Source organism: Pristiophorus japonicus, chromosome 3 (genome assembly GCF_044704955.1).
Source record: "Pristiophorus japonicus isolate sPriJap1 chromosome 3, sPriJap1.hap1, whole genome shotgun sequence".
Taxonomy (NCBI): domain Eukaryota; kingdom Metazoa; phylum Chordata; class Chondrichthyes; family Pristiophoridae; genus Pristiophorus; species Pristiophorus japonicus.
The window spans coordinates 2,122,373-2,138,261 of record NC_091979.1 but is presented as its reverse complement, the minus strand read 5'-3'; the positions used below and the strand labels follow the sequence as shown (position 1 = coordinate 2,138,261).

General features: G+C 47.7%; 1 protein-coding gene across 1 annotated transcript; it reads right to left on the bottom strand.

Annotated features, from left to right (window-relative positions):
- Window positions 1–2,786: 2,786 nt before the first annotated feature.
- LOC139256602 (C-X-C chemokine receptor type 2-like) lies at window positions 2,787–14,129 on the bottom strand. The gene is made up of 2 exons (XM_070874269.1): window positions 14,049–14,129; window positions 2,787–5,503 (listed from the first exon to the last, which is right to left on the bottom strand). Exon 2 carries the CDS (start codon window positions 5,498–5,500, stop codon window positions 4,394–4,396), a length of 1,107 nt encoding a protein of 368 aa, XP_070730370.1. The 5' UTR covers window positions 5,501–5,503; window positions 14,049–14,129; the 3' UTR covers window positions 2,787–4,393.
- Between the last annotated feature and the right edge of the window lie 1,760 nt (window positions 14,130–15,889).

Sequence of the window (15,889 nt, the reverse complement as noted above, 5' to 3'; positions counted from 1 at the left end):
ACTCGTGCCAAATCGTCAATTTCTTTGCAGCACTGGAGCCATGTCCTAGGGACAGTGCTCCTGGCTGTAACCCCCTCGGCGGATCTCTCCCACATCCGCTACATTATTTGCCTCTGTGGCCCCCTTCCCCCCTGCAGGTACAGGTCATCCCTCTTACGCTGTGAGCCCTCTCCCCCACTTCCTGAGCCATCCTAATAGAAAATAGGTGCAGGAGCAGGCCATTCAGCCCTTCTAGCCTGCACCGCCATTCAATGAGTTCAATTTACGTGCCATTGTGTGTCAGCCAGCGCCCACCACACCTTCTGTGGAAGTGTGTGTGTGGAGGCTACCTATACCACGCCAGGAAAATTGCTCCTAATCAGCACTTGAATGCTAAACGTGCGGGTCTCCGTTTCATCGCTTCCCGGCACGTTTAAATCATGGCAATCACCAATTAGCCGGACGTTTAAACAGGAAAGTTATATTAGCATAGCACCCAGTTAGCGCCTTTCCACAATATAATCCTCTCTATCTTTGCTTGGATCATGAAGAAAGGATTCAGTAACAGTGCTGAGTTAATGAATTGTAAACTCTGTTTGGGACATGCTGACATAAGATTTTCATGCAGTCTTCAAAAGTAAATAGAGACTCACAGTAGTGCTTGTTTAAAGTATAAACATGAAGTGAATTTATTAAATAAACAATGAATAAGCAAATAATCTAACAGTGATATAATACAGTGATATCATCATCATCATCATAAGCAGTCCCTCGAAGCGAGGATGACTTGCTTCCACACCAAAAAGGGATGAGTTCCCAGGTGTTTCAATGAAGGACCTAATATTCCAGATCCCGAACTCCATCCTGAAGGGTGGAAGATCCCTGTGTGTGGATTGTTTAACGTGGGGTGACCGTTGCACACCAGCCACCACACGGGCTTGACAGAGCGAGGTCTTGATGGCCTTGTCGGCCGGGACTGTGCCAATTTCTGGGCCGGGCAGTCGCATGACATCATTTATATCTCACAGAATAGTAAGATAACAAATATATATCATAGGAACAGTAGTAGGCCATTCAGCCGCTCGAGTCTGGTTCCACTATTCAGTTAGATCCTGGCTGATCTGTACCTCAACTCCATTTACCCGCCTTTGATCCATATCCCTTGATATCCTTACTCAAAATCAATCTATCGATCTCCGTCTTAAAACATTCAATTGACCCCCAGCTTCCACAACATTTTGTGGCGAGCAAGTTCCTGATTTACACCATCTTTTATGTGAAAAAGTCCTTCCTCATTTCAGTCCTGAACGGCATGGCTCTAATTTTAAGATCATGTCCTGGATCCCCCGCAGTCGAGGAAATAGTTTCTCTCTGTATACACCCTATCAAATATCCACAGATCCCTGAAAGTAGCAGGCCAGGTGGATAAGGTGCTCAATGCCTTTATCATTTTAAACACTTAGAAACATAGAAATTTACAGCGCAGAAGGAGGCCATTCCGGCCCATCGTGTCCGCTCCGGCCGACAAAGAGCCACACGGCCCTCGGTCAGCAGCCCTGAAGGTTACATATAAACCCATGAACAATGACAGAAAGGCAAAGAGCACCCAGCCCAACCAGTCCGCCTCACACAACTGCGACACCCCTTATACTGAAACATTCTACACTCCATTCCAACCAGAGCCATGTGATCTCCTGGGAGAGGCAAAAACCAGATAAAAACCCAGGCCAATTTAGGGAGAAAAAATCTGGGAAAATTCCTCTCCGACCCATCCAAACGATCGACACTAGTCCAGGAGATCACCCTGGCCGTATTCTATTCCCTGCAGTACTTACCATTATATCTGCGCCGTCCAACAAAGGGTCATCCAGCAACCACCTTAAAACTATGCCCCCTCGTAATAGACCAATGGAAATAGGCCCTTACTATCCACTATGTCCAGGCCCCTCAATATTTTGTAGAAATCGATGAGGTCTCCTCTCAACCTCCTCTGTTCCAATGAGAACAAACCCAGCCTATCCAATCTGTCCTCATAACTAAGATTCTCCATTCCAGGCAGCATCCTAGTAAATCTCCTCTGCACCCTCTCTAGTGCAATCACGTCCTTCCTATAATACAGCGACCAGAACTGCACGCAGTACTCCAGCTGTGGCCTAACCAAAGTATCATACAATTTAAGCATAACCTCCCTGCTCTTATATTCTATGCCTCGGTCAATAAAGGCAAGCATTCCATATGCCTTCTTAACCACCTTATCCACCGGCCTGCTACTTTCAGGGATCTGTGGACAAGCACTCCAAGGTCCGCTTAGTCATCTACACTATTAAGTGGCCTACCGCTTAATGTGTCTACCCTTTCCTTATTAGCCCTCCCAAAGTGCATCACCTCACACTTCTCTGAATTAAATTCCATTTACCACTGCTATGCCCACCTGACCAGCAGATTGATATCCTCCTGCAGCCCAAGGAAGCAGTTGAGGCTAGCTCATTGAATGTATTCAAATCACAGATAGATAGATTTTTAACCAATAAGGGAATTAAGGGTTACGGGGAGCGGGCGGGTAAGTGGAGCTGAGTCCACGGCCAGATCAGCCATGATCTTGTTGAATGGTGGAGCAGGCTCGAGGGGCTAGATGGCCTACTCCTGTTCCTAATTCTTATGTTATGTTCTTATGTTTATGATTTTCCTCTTCATTATCAACCACACAGCCAATTTTAGTGTCGTCTGCAAACTTCTTAATCATCCTCCCTATATTCAAATCTAAAATCGTTGATATATACCACAAAAAGCAAGGGACCCAGTACTGAGCCCTGCGGAACCCCACTGGAAACATCCTTCCAGTCACAAAAACATCCATCAATCATGTCCTTTGCTTCCTACCTCCAAGCCAATTTTTGATCCAACTTGCCACTTTGCCCTGGATCCTATGGGCTTTAACCTTCATGACCAGTCTACCATGTGGGGCCTTATCAAAAGCCTTGCTAAAGTCCATATATACTACATCGTACACACTACCCTCATCAAGCCTCTTGGTTACCTCCTCAAAAAATTCAATCAGGTTAGTCAAACACGATCTTCCCTTAACAAATCCGTGCTGACTGTCCCCAATTAATCCTTGTCTTTCCAAATGCAGATAAGCTCTCAACTTTCTAAACTCAAGCGAATACAAGCCAAGTTATTGCAACCTGTCCTCATAATTTATCCCTATAAGCCCTGATATAATTCTGGTGAATCTGCGCTGTATCCTAGCAAATCTAATTTCTTGTACTTGACTCAACAGGTTAGACCTTCCTCCCACGGCTGCCTGACTGCTGCCATGCACCTACCTGAGTGGAGCCAGTTTCTATGATTTTCATAGCCCGTGTGCACTCCAGATCTAGGACCACTCTCTGGCTGAGCCTTAACGTCTGACGATCTGGCAGCTAATCAGAGTGCAGCTGTGCTTTTGACCGCCACCATTGAGGCCTTCAGCCAGCTGCTGCAAGACCGTCGGAGAGCGAGAGGTAAGAGTACATTGTTCTACTACTTACTGCCCCTTTAACCCCCAGAGATAATGCCAAGATAAGTAATGCTGAGACCTAATGCTGACTAGGACTTGTGAGGAGTGAGTAACATAGGCTGAAGGACATTGGTCTGTTGAAAGAGTTTCAAAGTTAAACAGTTGTTTCAGACTTGGCCCTGTTTGAGCGCTCTCCAGCAAAACTGAGCAAAGCTCCTGTCAAGAGTAGAGGAGGCGCTCATTGTAAGGACACTGTTGCTGGAGGGTTTCATTCTCAATAAATGCAAATATCCTGGGGCAACCTGTCTGCCCCAAAAAAGCAAAATACTGCGGATGCTGGAATCAGGTCGAAGGGTCATCGACCCGAAATGTTAACTCTGCTTTCTCTCCACAGACGCCGCCTGACCCGCTGAGACTTGTAGCATTTTCTGTTTTTATGCCCCAAAATAAAGGTGAAACAAGGTCAGTCCTGAGAATGGTGTGACTGAAGAAATGGCCCACAGCTTCACTGCTGTGTTCAATTCAATTCCATTCCGTGCAGGGTAGAAACTGTGAAACGAGTGATCCTTGTGGCTAATCTGTAATACTGAGCCATACGGGTATCATTTGGAAGCAGCAAAGCATAGTCTGTGCTCAGAGTGTAAGCAATCAGAACATTATCTGGCTAATAATGTGAGGGTTGGCATGCCTTATTATTGGGTGCAAAGCCCCTATGTAATCTGAACCAATGTAGCATACTGGAAAAAACTCAAGCCTTATTTTCTGACAATTGTACGCTGGATACCAACAAATTGCACCATCTGGAAACTGCTTAGTTCCTGTGTTCAGAACTGAAATCTGCGCAGCATTGTTACTCAATGTTTTAGTTCTTAGGAACTTTGTTTATCAATTCCATCATGTTTTCTATCTGCTGCCTTACTGACTGGTCCGAACATCTCCATCATAAGCAACGTATATGCTGGTTGAAAGAAGTCCAGATTCAGAGATGGAGGATACAGATTTCCTGAACTGTGACATGATGGTTTGCTTAATGATTCCTTTCTTAACCAGGATTTTGACCAGGTTCTTCCTAAATTTCACGCCAATGAAGGCGTATAAGATTGGGTTAATGCAGCTGTGCAGGATTCCCAAAATTTGGGTTGCAAACAGAGCTATGTCGATATGATTCCGCATGTCACAACTCTCATCAATGAGTTTGCTCCTCATCAGCGTGTCGATCAACACAGTAATATTGTACGGCAGCCAACAAATGAGAAAAGCCAGCACCACCGCTATGATGACCTTCATGGCTTTCTGTTTCTGGAATCCCTTTGTTTGACGCAGTCTATGGATCGTCACGCTGTAGCAGAAGATCATGACAGCCAGCGGGATGAGGAACCCAATAGAGTGCCGCAAAAACCTGGTGGCTACTCTCCACGTTTCAGCTGATTCACCGTCGAGTATCTCATAACACATGATTCTGCCGGAATATACGTATTTGCCCTTGTACAGAATAGGTAAAGACAGAGCAATGGCCAGCACCCAAACAACAGCACAGACCAGCTTGATTAGAAATGGTCTTTTCTGCTTGTGGGACTGTGCAGAGTAGACAATGGCCAGATAGCGGTCGATACTGATACAAGCCAGCAACAGAATGCCACTGTAAAAGTTAACTTCCTGTAACATGCTGATAATCTTACACATGGCATCACCAAACACCCACCCAGATATGGCATCCACTGCCCAAAAGGGGAAGGTCACGGCAAAGAGCAGATCGGCTACGGTCAGGTGAAGCAGGTAGATGTCTGTGGACGATATTGTGCGTCGATTGTAAAGTATGACAACCATCACGAGCATGTTCCCTGTCACAGCGAGGAAACACACCAGGCTGTAGACAACAGCAATTGCTGTGTTGATTGACTCCTTTACTATGGGTGTACAGGGAGCCGTGTCTGGGTCAATAAAGTAGTTATCAGAATATGTGTAGTTTTCAAAAATATCACCAAAGTCATTATCATCAAATTGGAACCTGTGGATAACCATTTTCTGAAAGAAACAAAGAGTAGGTCAGTGAACGAGAATAATCTTAAGTTGCAGTATTAGATTTGTATTGCTATATCATGCAAAGACAGTAAATATTGAAGACTTATTTGCACTGGATTCACTGAAGCTAATAATTTTGAGACAATCATTTGATGTTTCTCGAGTTCTGTTCATCCAGTTCTGGCCTCCCCAACTTCCTTCACCCCACCATTAGAAGGTGTGCCTTCAGCTGTCAAAGCCTATAGCTCAGGAATTCCGAAACTGATCGAACTCTCTCAGCCCTTTTAAGTCACTCCTTAAAACCTACCTCTCTGATCAGCTATTAATCCTAATGTCTCCTACTACTGTCATGTCCTCTATAAACCAGAGTGTGCTTTTTTTTATCCAATATTTATGAAAATGTAGTGAGAACATGGGTTGAACAGAAACCTTTGCCACTGTACTCTGGCTAACTGGAATACACAGTTCCCATTGCTTATCATTGATGTTAACACGATTTGCCTGCGTAAAACAAAAAGGTAACCAACGCACCTGTATTTAAAAAAACACTTCATAATTGTTAGCACTCTGCTGGACCGTGGCTCAACAACAAGATGCAACTCCGGCACTAACCCGTAGCATAAAATTGACTTTTGAAACACAGTCTCTACTTATAGTGATATACTTCCGCAGAGACCTCTGACTGGTGATCTGAGTGCAGGCAGCCAAGAATAAGCCCTCAATAAGATGCTACTGGCTACAGAACTGCCCATCAATTAAATTGCAAAGAAATATGGTCCTGGCATTTTCGTTGACCTGACTCGACCTTGTCATCTCACATGGCCTCTCTACTTTCACATTCTTGATCACAAGCAATTCCATCTCCAATCGTTTCCATGTATCCCTTACCAATCACATCACCCTACCCTTTACAACCCAACTTCCTTCTCATTCTTCAGGATCATAGTGTTATGTCCTTAATACTCTTATGAATGACACCACGAGGTCCAGTATTGTACTTGAGCTGTTGTGACCTTAGTCCCATTTATTGTAACTCCAGAGTGAGGCACAAACATGGTGGGCCCTGCACACCTATGCAGGTGACCCTCGGGTCTCCCACCACAGTGTCCCCTGGTGGCACACCTTATGTGACTATACAGTTAGTATACATGGTCTACATACATGGCACATAGAATATTACAGCACAGGAGGCTATATGGCCCATCGTGCCTGTGCAGACTCTTTGTAAGAGCTCTACAATTAGTCCCACTCCCCTGCTCTTCCCCATAACCCTGCACATTTTCCTCTTTCAAGTATATATCCAACTCCCTATTGAATCTGCTTTCAGGCAGTGCATCCCAGATCTTAACATCTCGCTGCATTAAAGCTAGGTGGGAATATAAGTTGTGAGGAGGATGCAAAGAAGCTTCAAGGGGAAATATATAGATGCCGAGTGAGTGGGCAAGAATGTGGAAATTGGAATATAATGTGAAGAAATGTGAAGTTATACACTTTGGTCAGTAAAATAGAAAAGCAATCTATTGTTTAAACGGTGAGAGATTGGGAAATATTGGTGTTCAGAAGGACCTGGGTGTCCTTGTACACCAGTCACTGAAAGTTAACCTGCAGGTACAGCAAGCAGTTAAGAGAGCAAATGGCCTTAATTACAAGAAGATTTGAGTATGAGAGTAAAGACATCTAGGCTGACACTCCAGTGCAGTATTGTGGGAGAGCTGCATTGGCGGAGGTGCCGTCTTTCAGATGAGATGTAAAACTGAGACCCCGTTTGCTCTTTCAAGTGGACGTAAAAGATCGTATGGCACTACTTCGATGAAGAGCAGGGGAATTATCCCCGGTTTCCTGGCCAATATTTATCCCTCAATCAACATTAAAAAAACAAATTAACTGGTTATTATCACATTGCTTTTTGTGGGAGCTTGCTGTGCGCAAATTGGCTACCGCGTTTCCTACATTACAAAGGTGACTACACTTCAAAAGTACTTCATTGGCTGTAAAGCACTTTGAGATGTCCGGTGGTCATGAAAGGCGCTATAGAAATACAAGTCTTTCTTTTAACTGGTCGGAGCGTTAGCAATGCAAGCTCTGACTAGTTCCACCAGTGATGGAATGAAAGCGGCCTGCCAAAGATAAGTCCTGAATTATTTTTGTGGACTCAAGCCGAGCAGGATCTTTCCTCTGGGGCTCATAAAAGTAATCTGGGCCACAGTCGCCCCAAGAGCCAGGACCCTCACCCTTTGCGATTGTGACCTTCCGCCCCATGCAACTCACCTTGCTGGTGACTGCCCCGGCCCGGTCAATCCAGCGCGGTGCATCGGGATGTGTGTTTGGCACCCCACAACTCTCCTGTCAAATTTAAATGGGTGACCAGCAGTGCATTCCGCTACCTCCTGTGTCACCCAAAAGTCAGGGGTTAGGTGTCTACAAGGATTGGGTTGCAGGCATGAGTTAGCACCGACCTGAAAAGCAGCCGCTCTTCCAGGCACTAATGGGCACTAATCTTGTGTGCTTATTTTGCACTGGGAAGACATTGCAGCAGGGCTTCCAGTATGGCTTTTCAGGTAGTTGAACCTTCATGTGCTTGAAGAGAGCACAGCAATGTGGACTGCCTACAAATGAGTGTCAGGAACCTGGGCACTCAAATTTCTGCGTGGAATGCAGTTCAGGGGCAAACAGTTCCCAGAAAAGCCTGGCGCTGCAGGTTCCGAGCTGCTGTTTCAGTACCACCTGTCATAAAGAACTGGCTGGTCTTTATTTTTGGCTTTTTGAATGAAAAAACATGATTTTGCTTCTTCATAGCTTATTGCAGAATACTGTCAGCCCTTTACACTTAGTAATGTCAGCAGCATTCAGTACTGTGCCATCCCCCCATCCCCTTCTTCAGCAACATCAGACAAAGGCAAATAACACAAGCCCCCTGGACGACTGCGGAAACCTCCTGTTTCACTAACAAAGAATAAGAACACCTCTCTCTCCAGGATCGTACAACTGCTCCATGCCACCCGGTACCCTCACAATCAAATCAGCATCCTCCTTCTATTCCTGTGCCATCATTCTCACACCCACATTTGTTCCCCCTGTTCGGTTACCTCCTGCTTCATATAACAATACTACCCTCCCTCAGCAAGCAGACTGCAGAGGTGGTCACATTGCTGCTTGAGGTGCCACTGCTGTTGTGGCACAAACACATTCACAGCAGACTGAATATTGTTACACACATTGAATCTATAGCTCAGAAACAAGCTATTTGTACACCACACAAAGCTCCACCTACACTAATGACCTCTTCCCACCCTGCAGCCCCATATCCCTCTATTCCCTTCGTCCTCATGAATAAGTCAAGCCTCTACTTGAATGTGTCATAACTTAGAAATATAGAAACATAGAAAATAGGTGCAGGAGTAGGCCATTCGGCCCTTCTAGCCTGCACCACCATTCAATGAGTTCATGGCTGAACATGCAACTTCAGTACCCCATTCCTGCTTTCTCGCCATACCCCTTGATTCCCCCTAGTAGTAAGGACTACATCTAACTCCTTTTTGAATATTTTTAATGAATTGGCCTCAACAACTTTCTGTGGTAGAGAATTCCACAGGTTCACCACTCTCTGGGTGAAGATGTTTCTCCTCATCTCGGTCCTAAATGGCTTACCCCTTATCCTTAGACTGTGACCCCTGGTTCTGGACTTCCCCAACATTGGGAACATTCTTCCTGCATCTAACCTGTCCAAACCCGTCAGAATTTTAAACGTTTCTATGAGATCCCCTCTCATTCTTCTGAACTCCAGTGAATACAAGCCCAGTTGATCCAGTCGTTCTTGATATGTCAGTCCCACCATCCCGGGAATCAGTCTGGTGAACCTTCGCTGCATAAAGACACTAATATGCAAATCACAGTTTCTGGCACACATAAATTAAATTCAAAATTTACCACAAATCATCTGACGGTGTCCAGATTAAAATCCTGGCAAAAAACATTCATGGGGTTTTAACTGGACATCCCCATAAAGTTAGTTACAGCTGAACTTTAGCAGTAGGATATTCTGCTTTACATTTCTTATATTATGTTCTAACATGAGAACATAAGAAATAGGAGCAGGACTAGGCCATCATGACTGATCTGATCTTGACGTCAACTCCACTTCCCCACCCGCTCCCATAACCCTTGACTCCCTTATCCTTTTAAAACCTATCTAACTCCACTTAAAATTATTCAGTGACCCAGCCTCCACAGCTCTCTGGGGTAGAGAAGTCCAAAGATTCACGACCCATTGAGAGAAGAAATTCCTCCTCATTTCTGTTTTAAATGGGCGACTCCTTATTCTGAGACAATGCCCCCTCGTTCTAGATTCATCCTCTCTGCATCCAAACTGTCAACCCCCTCAATAATATGTTTCAATAAGATCACCTCTCATTCTTCTAAAATCCAATGAGTATCGATCCAACCTTCTCAACCTTTCTTCATATTACAATCCCTTCATCTCATGGTCTTTATATTACCTCATTCAAAGGATGTGGGCATTGCTGGCAAGGTCGGCATTTATTGCCCACCCCTGATTGCCCTTGATAAGGTGGTGGTGAGCTGCCTTCTTGAATACAACTGAACGGTTTTCTGGGCCATGTCAGAGGGCAGTTAAAAGTCAACCACATTACTGTAGGTCTGGAGTCACATATAGGCCAGACTGGGTAAGGGCAGAAGATTGCCTTCTCTAAAGGACATTAGTGAACCAGATGGGTTTTTACGACAATCCGGTAGTTTCATGGTCACCATTACTGACACTGGCTTTTTTCCAGATTTTTACTTATTTAACTGAATTTAAATTCCCAGCTGCCATGGGAGGATTTAAACTACATGGGGCTAAAATTCAGGTCTGCACGAACCGCTCTTGGGAGTGTTTTTTCCGCTGCTGTGGATGAGGTGGCATCTTTCGTGAAATTCAGTTCTTTGGCAATTTTTTTGGAGCGGGTAGAAGTCGGTCAGAATGGGGGCAGAAGTGTGGCAGTGAGCACTCTAGAGGGGTGGAAGTGAAGGCAGTGAGCACTCTAGAGGGGTGGAAGTGAAGGCAGTGAGCACTCTAGAGGGGTGGAAGTGAAGGAAGTGAGCATTCTAGAGGGGTGGAAGTGAAGGCAGTGAGCACTCTAGAGGGGTGGAAGTGAAGGCAGTGAGCACTCTAGAGGGGCGGAAGTGAAGGCAGTGAGCACTCTAGAGGGGTGGAAGTGTGGCAGTGAGCACTCTAGAGGGGTGGAAGTGAAGGCAGTGAGCACTCTAGAGGGGTGGAAGTGAAGGAAGTGAGCATTCTAGAGGGGTGGAAGTGAAGGAAGTGAGCATTCTAGAGGGGCGGAAGTGAAGGCAGTGAGCACTCTAGAGGGGCGGAAGTGAAGGCAGTGAGCACTCTAGAGGGGTGGAAGTGAAGGCAGTGAGCACTCTAGAGGGGTGGAAGTGTGACAGTGAGCACTCTAGAGGGGTGGAAGTGAAGGCAGTGAGCACTCTAGAGGGGTGGAAGTGAAGGCAGTGAGCACTCTAGAGGGGTGGAAGTGAAGGCAGTGAGCATTCTAGAGGGGCGGAAGTGAAGGCAGAGAGCACTCTAGAGGGGTGGAAGTGAAGGCAGTGAGCACTCTAGAGGGGTGGAAGTGAAGGAAGTGAGCATTCTAGAGGGGCGGAAGTGAAGGCAGAGAGCACTCTAGAGGGGTGGAAGTGAAGGCAGTGAGCACTCTAGAGGGGTGGAAGTGAAGGCAGTGAGCACTCTGGAGGGGTGGAAGTGAAGGCAGTGAGCACTCTAGAGGGGTGGAAGTGAAGGCAGTGAGCACTCAAGAGGGGTGGAAGTGAAGGCAGTGAGCACTCTAGAGGGGTGGAAGTGAAGGCAGTGAGCACACTAGAGGGGTGGAAGTGAAGGCAGTGAGCACACTAGAGGGGTGGAAGTGAAGGCAGTGAGCACTCTGGAGGGGTGGAAGTGAAGGCAGTGAGCACTCTAGAGGGGTGGAAGTGAAGGCAGTGAGCACTCTGGAGGGGTGGAAGTGAAGGCAGTGAGCACTCTGGAGGGGTGGAAGTGAAGGCAGTGAGCACACTAGAGGGGTGGAAGTGAAGGCAGTGAGCACTCTAGAGGGGTGGAAGTGAAGGCAGTGAGCACTCTGGAGGGGTGGAAGTGAAGGCAGTGAGCACTCTAGAGGGGTGGAAGTGAAGGCAGTGAGCACTCAAGAGGGGTGGAAGTGAAGGCAGTGAGCACTCTAGAGGGGTGGAAGTGAAGGCAGTGAGCACTCTAGAGGGGTGGAAGTGAAGGCAGCGAGCATTCTAGAGGGGTGGAAGTGAAGGCAGTGAGCACACTAGAGGGGTGGAAGTGAAGGCAGTGAGCACTCTAGAGAGGTGGAAGTGAAGGCAGTGAGCACTCTAGAGGGGCGGAAGTGAAGGCAGTGAGCACTCTAGAGGGGTGGAAGTGAAGGCAGTGAGCACTCTAGAGGGGTGGAAGTGAAGGCAGTGAGCACTCTAGAGGGGTGGAAATGTAGGCAGTGAGCACTCTAGAGGGGTGGAAGTGAAGGCAGTGAGCACTCTAGAGGGGTGGAAGTGAAGGCAGTGAGCACTCTAGAGGGGTGGAAGTGAAGGCAGTGAGCACTCTAGAGGGGTGGAAGTGAAGGCAGTGAGCACTCTAGAGGGGTGGAAGTGAAGGCAGTGAGCACTCTAGAGGGGTGGAAGTGAAGGCAGTGAGCACTCGAGAGGGATGGAAGTGAAGACAGTGTGCACTCTAGAGGGGTGGAAGTGAAGGCAGTGAGCATTCTAGAGGGGTGGAAGTGAAGGCAGTGAGCACTCTAGACGGGCGGAAGTGAAGGCAGTGAGCACTCTAGAGGGGTGGAAGTGAAGGCAGTGAGCACTCTAGAGGGGTGGAAGTGAAGGCAGTGAGCACTCTAGAGGGGTGGAAGTGTGGCAGTGAGCACTCTAGAGGGGCGGAAGTGAAGGCAGTGAGCACTCTCGAGGGGTGGAAGTGAAGGCAGTGAGCACTCGAGAGGGGTGGAAGTGAAGGCAGTGAGCACTCTCGAGGGGCAGAAGTGAAGGCAGTGAGCACTCAAGAGGGGTGGAAGTGAAGGCAGTGAGCACTCGAGAGGGGCAGAAGTGAAGGCAGTGAGCACTCAAGAGGGGTGGAAGTGAAGGCAGTGAGCACTCTAGAGGGGCGGAAGTGAAGGCAGTGAGCACTCGAGAGGGGTGGAAGTGAAGGCAGTGAGCACTCGAGAGGGGTGGAAGTGAAGGCAGTGAGCACACTAGAGGGGTGGAAGTGAAGGCAGTGAGCACTCGAGAGGGGTGGAAGTGACGGCAGTGAGCCCTCTAGAGGGGTGGAAGTGAAGGCAGTGAGCATTCTAGAGGGGTGGAAGTGAAGGCAGTGAGCACTCTAGAGGGGTGGAAGTGAAGGCAGTGAGCACTCGAGAGGGGTGGAAGTGACGGCAGTGAGCACTCTAGAGGGGTGGAAGTGAAGGCAGTGAGCACTCCAGAGGGGTGGAAGTGAAGGCAGTGAGCATTCTAGAGGGGTGGAAGTGAAGGCAGTGAGCACTCTAGAGGGGTGGAAGTGAAGGCAGTGAGCACTCTAGAGGGGTGGAAGTGAAGGAAGTGAGCACTCTAGAGGGGTGGAAGTGAAGGCAGTGAGCACTCTAGAGGGGTGGAAGTGAAGGCAGAGAGCACTCTAGAGGGTGGAAGTGAAGGCAGTGAGCACTCTAGAGGGGTGGAAGTGAAGGCAGTGAGCACTCTAGAGGGGTGGAAGTGAAGGCAGTGAGCACTTTAGAGGGGCGGAAGTGAAGGCAGTGAGCACTCTAGAGGGGTGGAAGTGAAGGCAGTGAGCACTCTAGAGGGGTGGAAGTGAAGGCAGTGAGCACTCTAGAGGGGTGGAAGTGAAGGCGGGATGGAGTCTCCGTCGCTGTCAGTCATCAGCCTGGTGCTGATGATGTCATGACGCGTGTGTGTCACCATGCTCTCCCTTCACTTAAAGGGGAGAGCCTTCGGCATTTTTAAGCTTCATTCCACTGGGCCACCGGGGAGGGTTTTGTTTAGGCCAGCGGCCTGGCGCCCAAGAGGGGGTGCCATGCTGCCTGTTGGCAGCCCGGCCGAACCAAGGAGCATCATTGTTGGCCCGACCTGACAGTGGCCGAGGCAGTGTGGCTCCCTGTGAATGAGCGGCGCACAGCCTTGCCGCACTCACTGAAAACACAGCGCACCGACAGAACAAGCTGTCGGGTCCCGCGTGGCGGGTACGAAGATTTTTGGGGGTGAATTTATATCGAGGTGCGGGAGATCAGCGGTGCGCACTTTAATTACACACCTCGGAGAAGTTGGCAGCAGCAGGGCCCAAGTGGGGACCGCTGGAACAACCCCCGATGTGAATTTTGTTGGCGGCGGCCATTCTACCGCAAATCAGCGGCCGCTCGAGTCTACCGCTTGGCCCCCGCTTTCTGGCCTTTTCGGGAGGCTGAATTCCGGCTCCCATATCTCCTGATCATTAGTCCAGACCTCTGCATTACTAGTCGAGTAACATAACCACTATGCTATTAAACTATTGAAAAAAATACATACATACCTTCTGAAAAGTTATTCTGTGTTTGCTGTCCGTCTGTAAGTTTGTACAATGATTTTTGTGACCAGACAGCGTGGTGTACACAAAGATAGCAACTCAATGGTTGCTGTGAGGTTTAATGACATGAACACAGCTTTATATTGGAGCAGAAGAAGAGGTCTGCAAATTTTGTAAAGCAGGAAGAGTGTTGCAATACATTAAGTAATTTAATGGCATTATTAACAATGTCTACGAGAAGTGACTCAAGTGCTCTTAGTAAAACATTCTGTACCCCGGAAAGTCAGGATGAGACTGGAAATGTCACAATTACAATCATAGCTCTCATCCTGCAATGTGTTAAAAGGGTGAACATAAGAACATAAGAAATAGGAGCCGGAGTCGGCCACCTGGCCCCTCGAGCCTGATCCACATTTAATAAGATCATGGCTGATCTGATCCTGGACTCAGCTCCACTTCCCCGCCCACTCTCCATAACCCTTTATTCCCTTATCGCTCAAAAATCTGTATCTCCATCTTAAATTTATTCAATGTCTCAGCTTCCACAGCTCTCTGCGGCAGAGTATTCCACAGATTTACAACTCTCTGAGAGATGAAATTCCTCTTCATCTCTGTTTTAAATGGGCGGCCCCTTATTCTAAGATCATGCCCTCTAGTTCTAGTCTCCTCTTTAATACTCTTATGAATGACTCCACGAGGTCTAGTATTGTACTTGAGCTTTGGGACCTTAGTCCCATTTATTGTAACTCCAGAGTGAGGCACAAACATGGTGGGCAGCCATTTATACTGGGCCCTGCACACTATGGGTGGGTTGGTAGTGGGACTTGTTGCCAGTGGAGGTCCCAGTGGTTTCTGGTTGTGAGTCCATGACTACTCCATTCTCCCCCCCGCCCCCCCCACACAGAGATCATGCTAATGGCCCGTTACATAGAAACATAGAAACGTAGAAAATAGGTGCAGGAGTAGGCCATTCGGCCCTTCGAGCCTGCACTGCCATTCAATGATGTTCATGGCTGAACATACAACTTCAGTACCCCATTCCTGCTTTCTCGCCATACCCCTTGATCCCCCTAGTAGTAAGGACTTCATCTAACTCCTTTTTGAATATATTTAGTGAATTGGCCTCAACAACTTTCTGTGGTAGAGAATTCCACAGATTCACCACTCTCTGGGTGAAGAAGTTTCTCCTCATCTCGGTCCTAAATGGCTTACCCCTTATCCTTAGACTGTGACCCCTGGTTCTGGACTTCCCCAACATTGGGAACATTCTTCCTGCATCTAACCTGTCTGAACCCATCAGAATTTTAAACGTTTCTATGAGGTCCCCTCTCATTCTTCTGAACTCCAGTGAACATGCAAGTTGCATTCAAGTTCATCACATGGGTTTTACATTTACATCATGGTACATTTGTTGGGTGGATTACAGTTGCGTTTCTTTTTGTGTGGTACATTTACATGATCAGTACAGGTATATAGTACAGGTACACAAGGACAGTCTTGTTCCAGCACGATCGGATGAGATCCGGGTCGTCTGGCGGTGCAGTGCCCCATGCTAGTGGGTCTGTGGGCGAGGTGAGCTCATTTTGCCCGAGTTGCCGGAGCTCAGGACTCTTGCCGTTACTCCTAGTGTCGGGCAGGCCCAAAGACAGCTGATGTGTGTCTGTGACCTCCCTGTCCTTTTTCGTTTGCACAGTGTCGCAGCTGCTCCCTGGGAAGCGGTCTGAGCGAGTAAGCGTTTTGTCTAGGCAACGGTGGGGCTGCCTCGTCTTGTCTAGCAGTTCGCAGGGGACTGGTGACTTGCTTTCCTTGAGGGCACCGTTGTGAGCACTCTCTAGTTTGGGATCCTG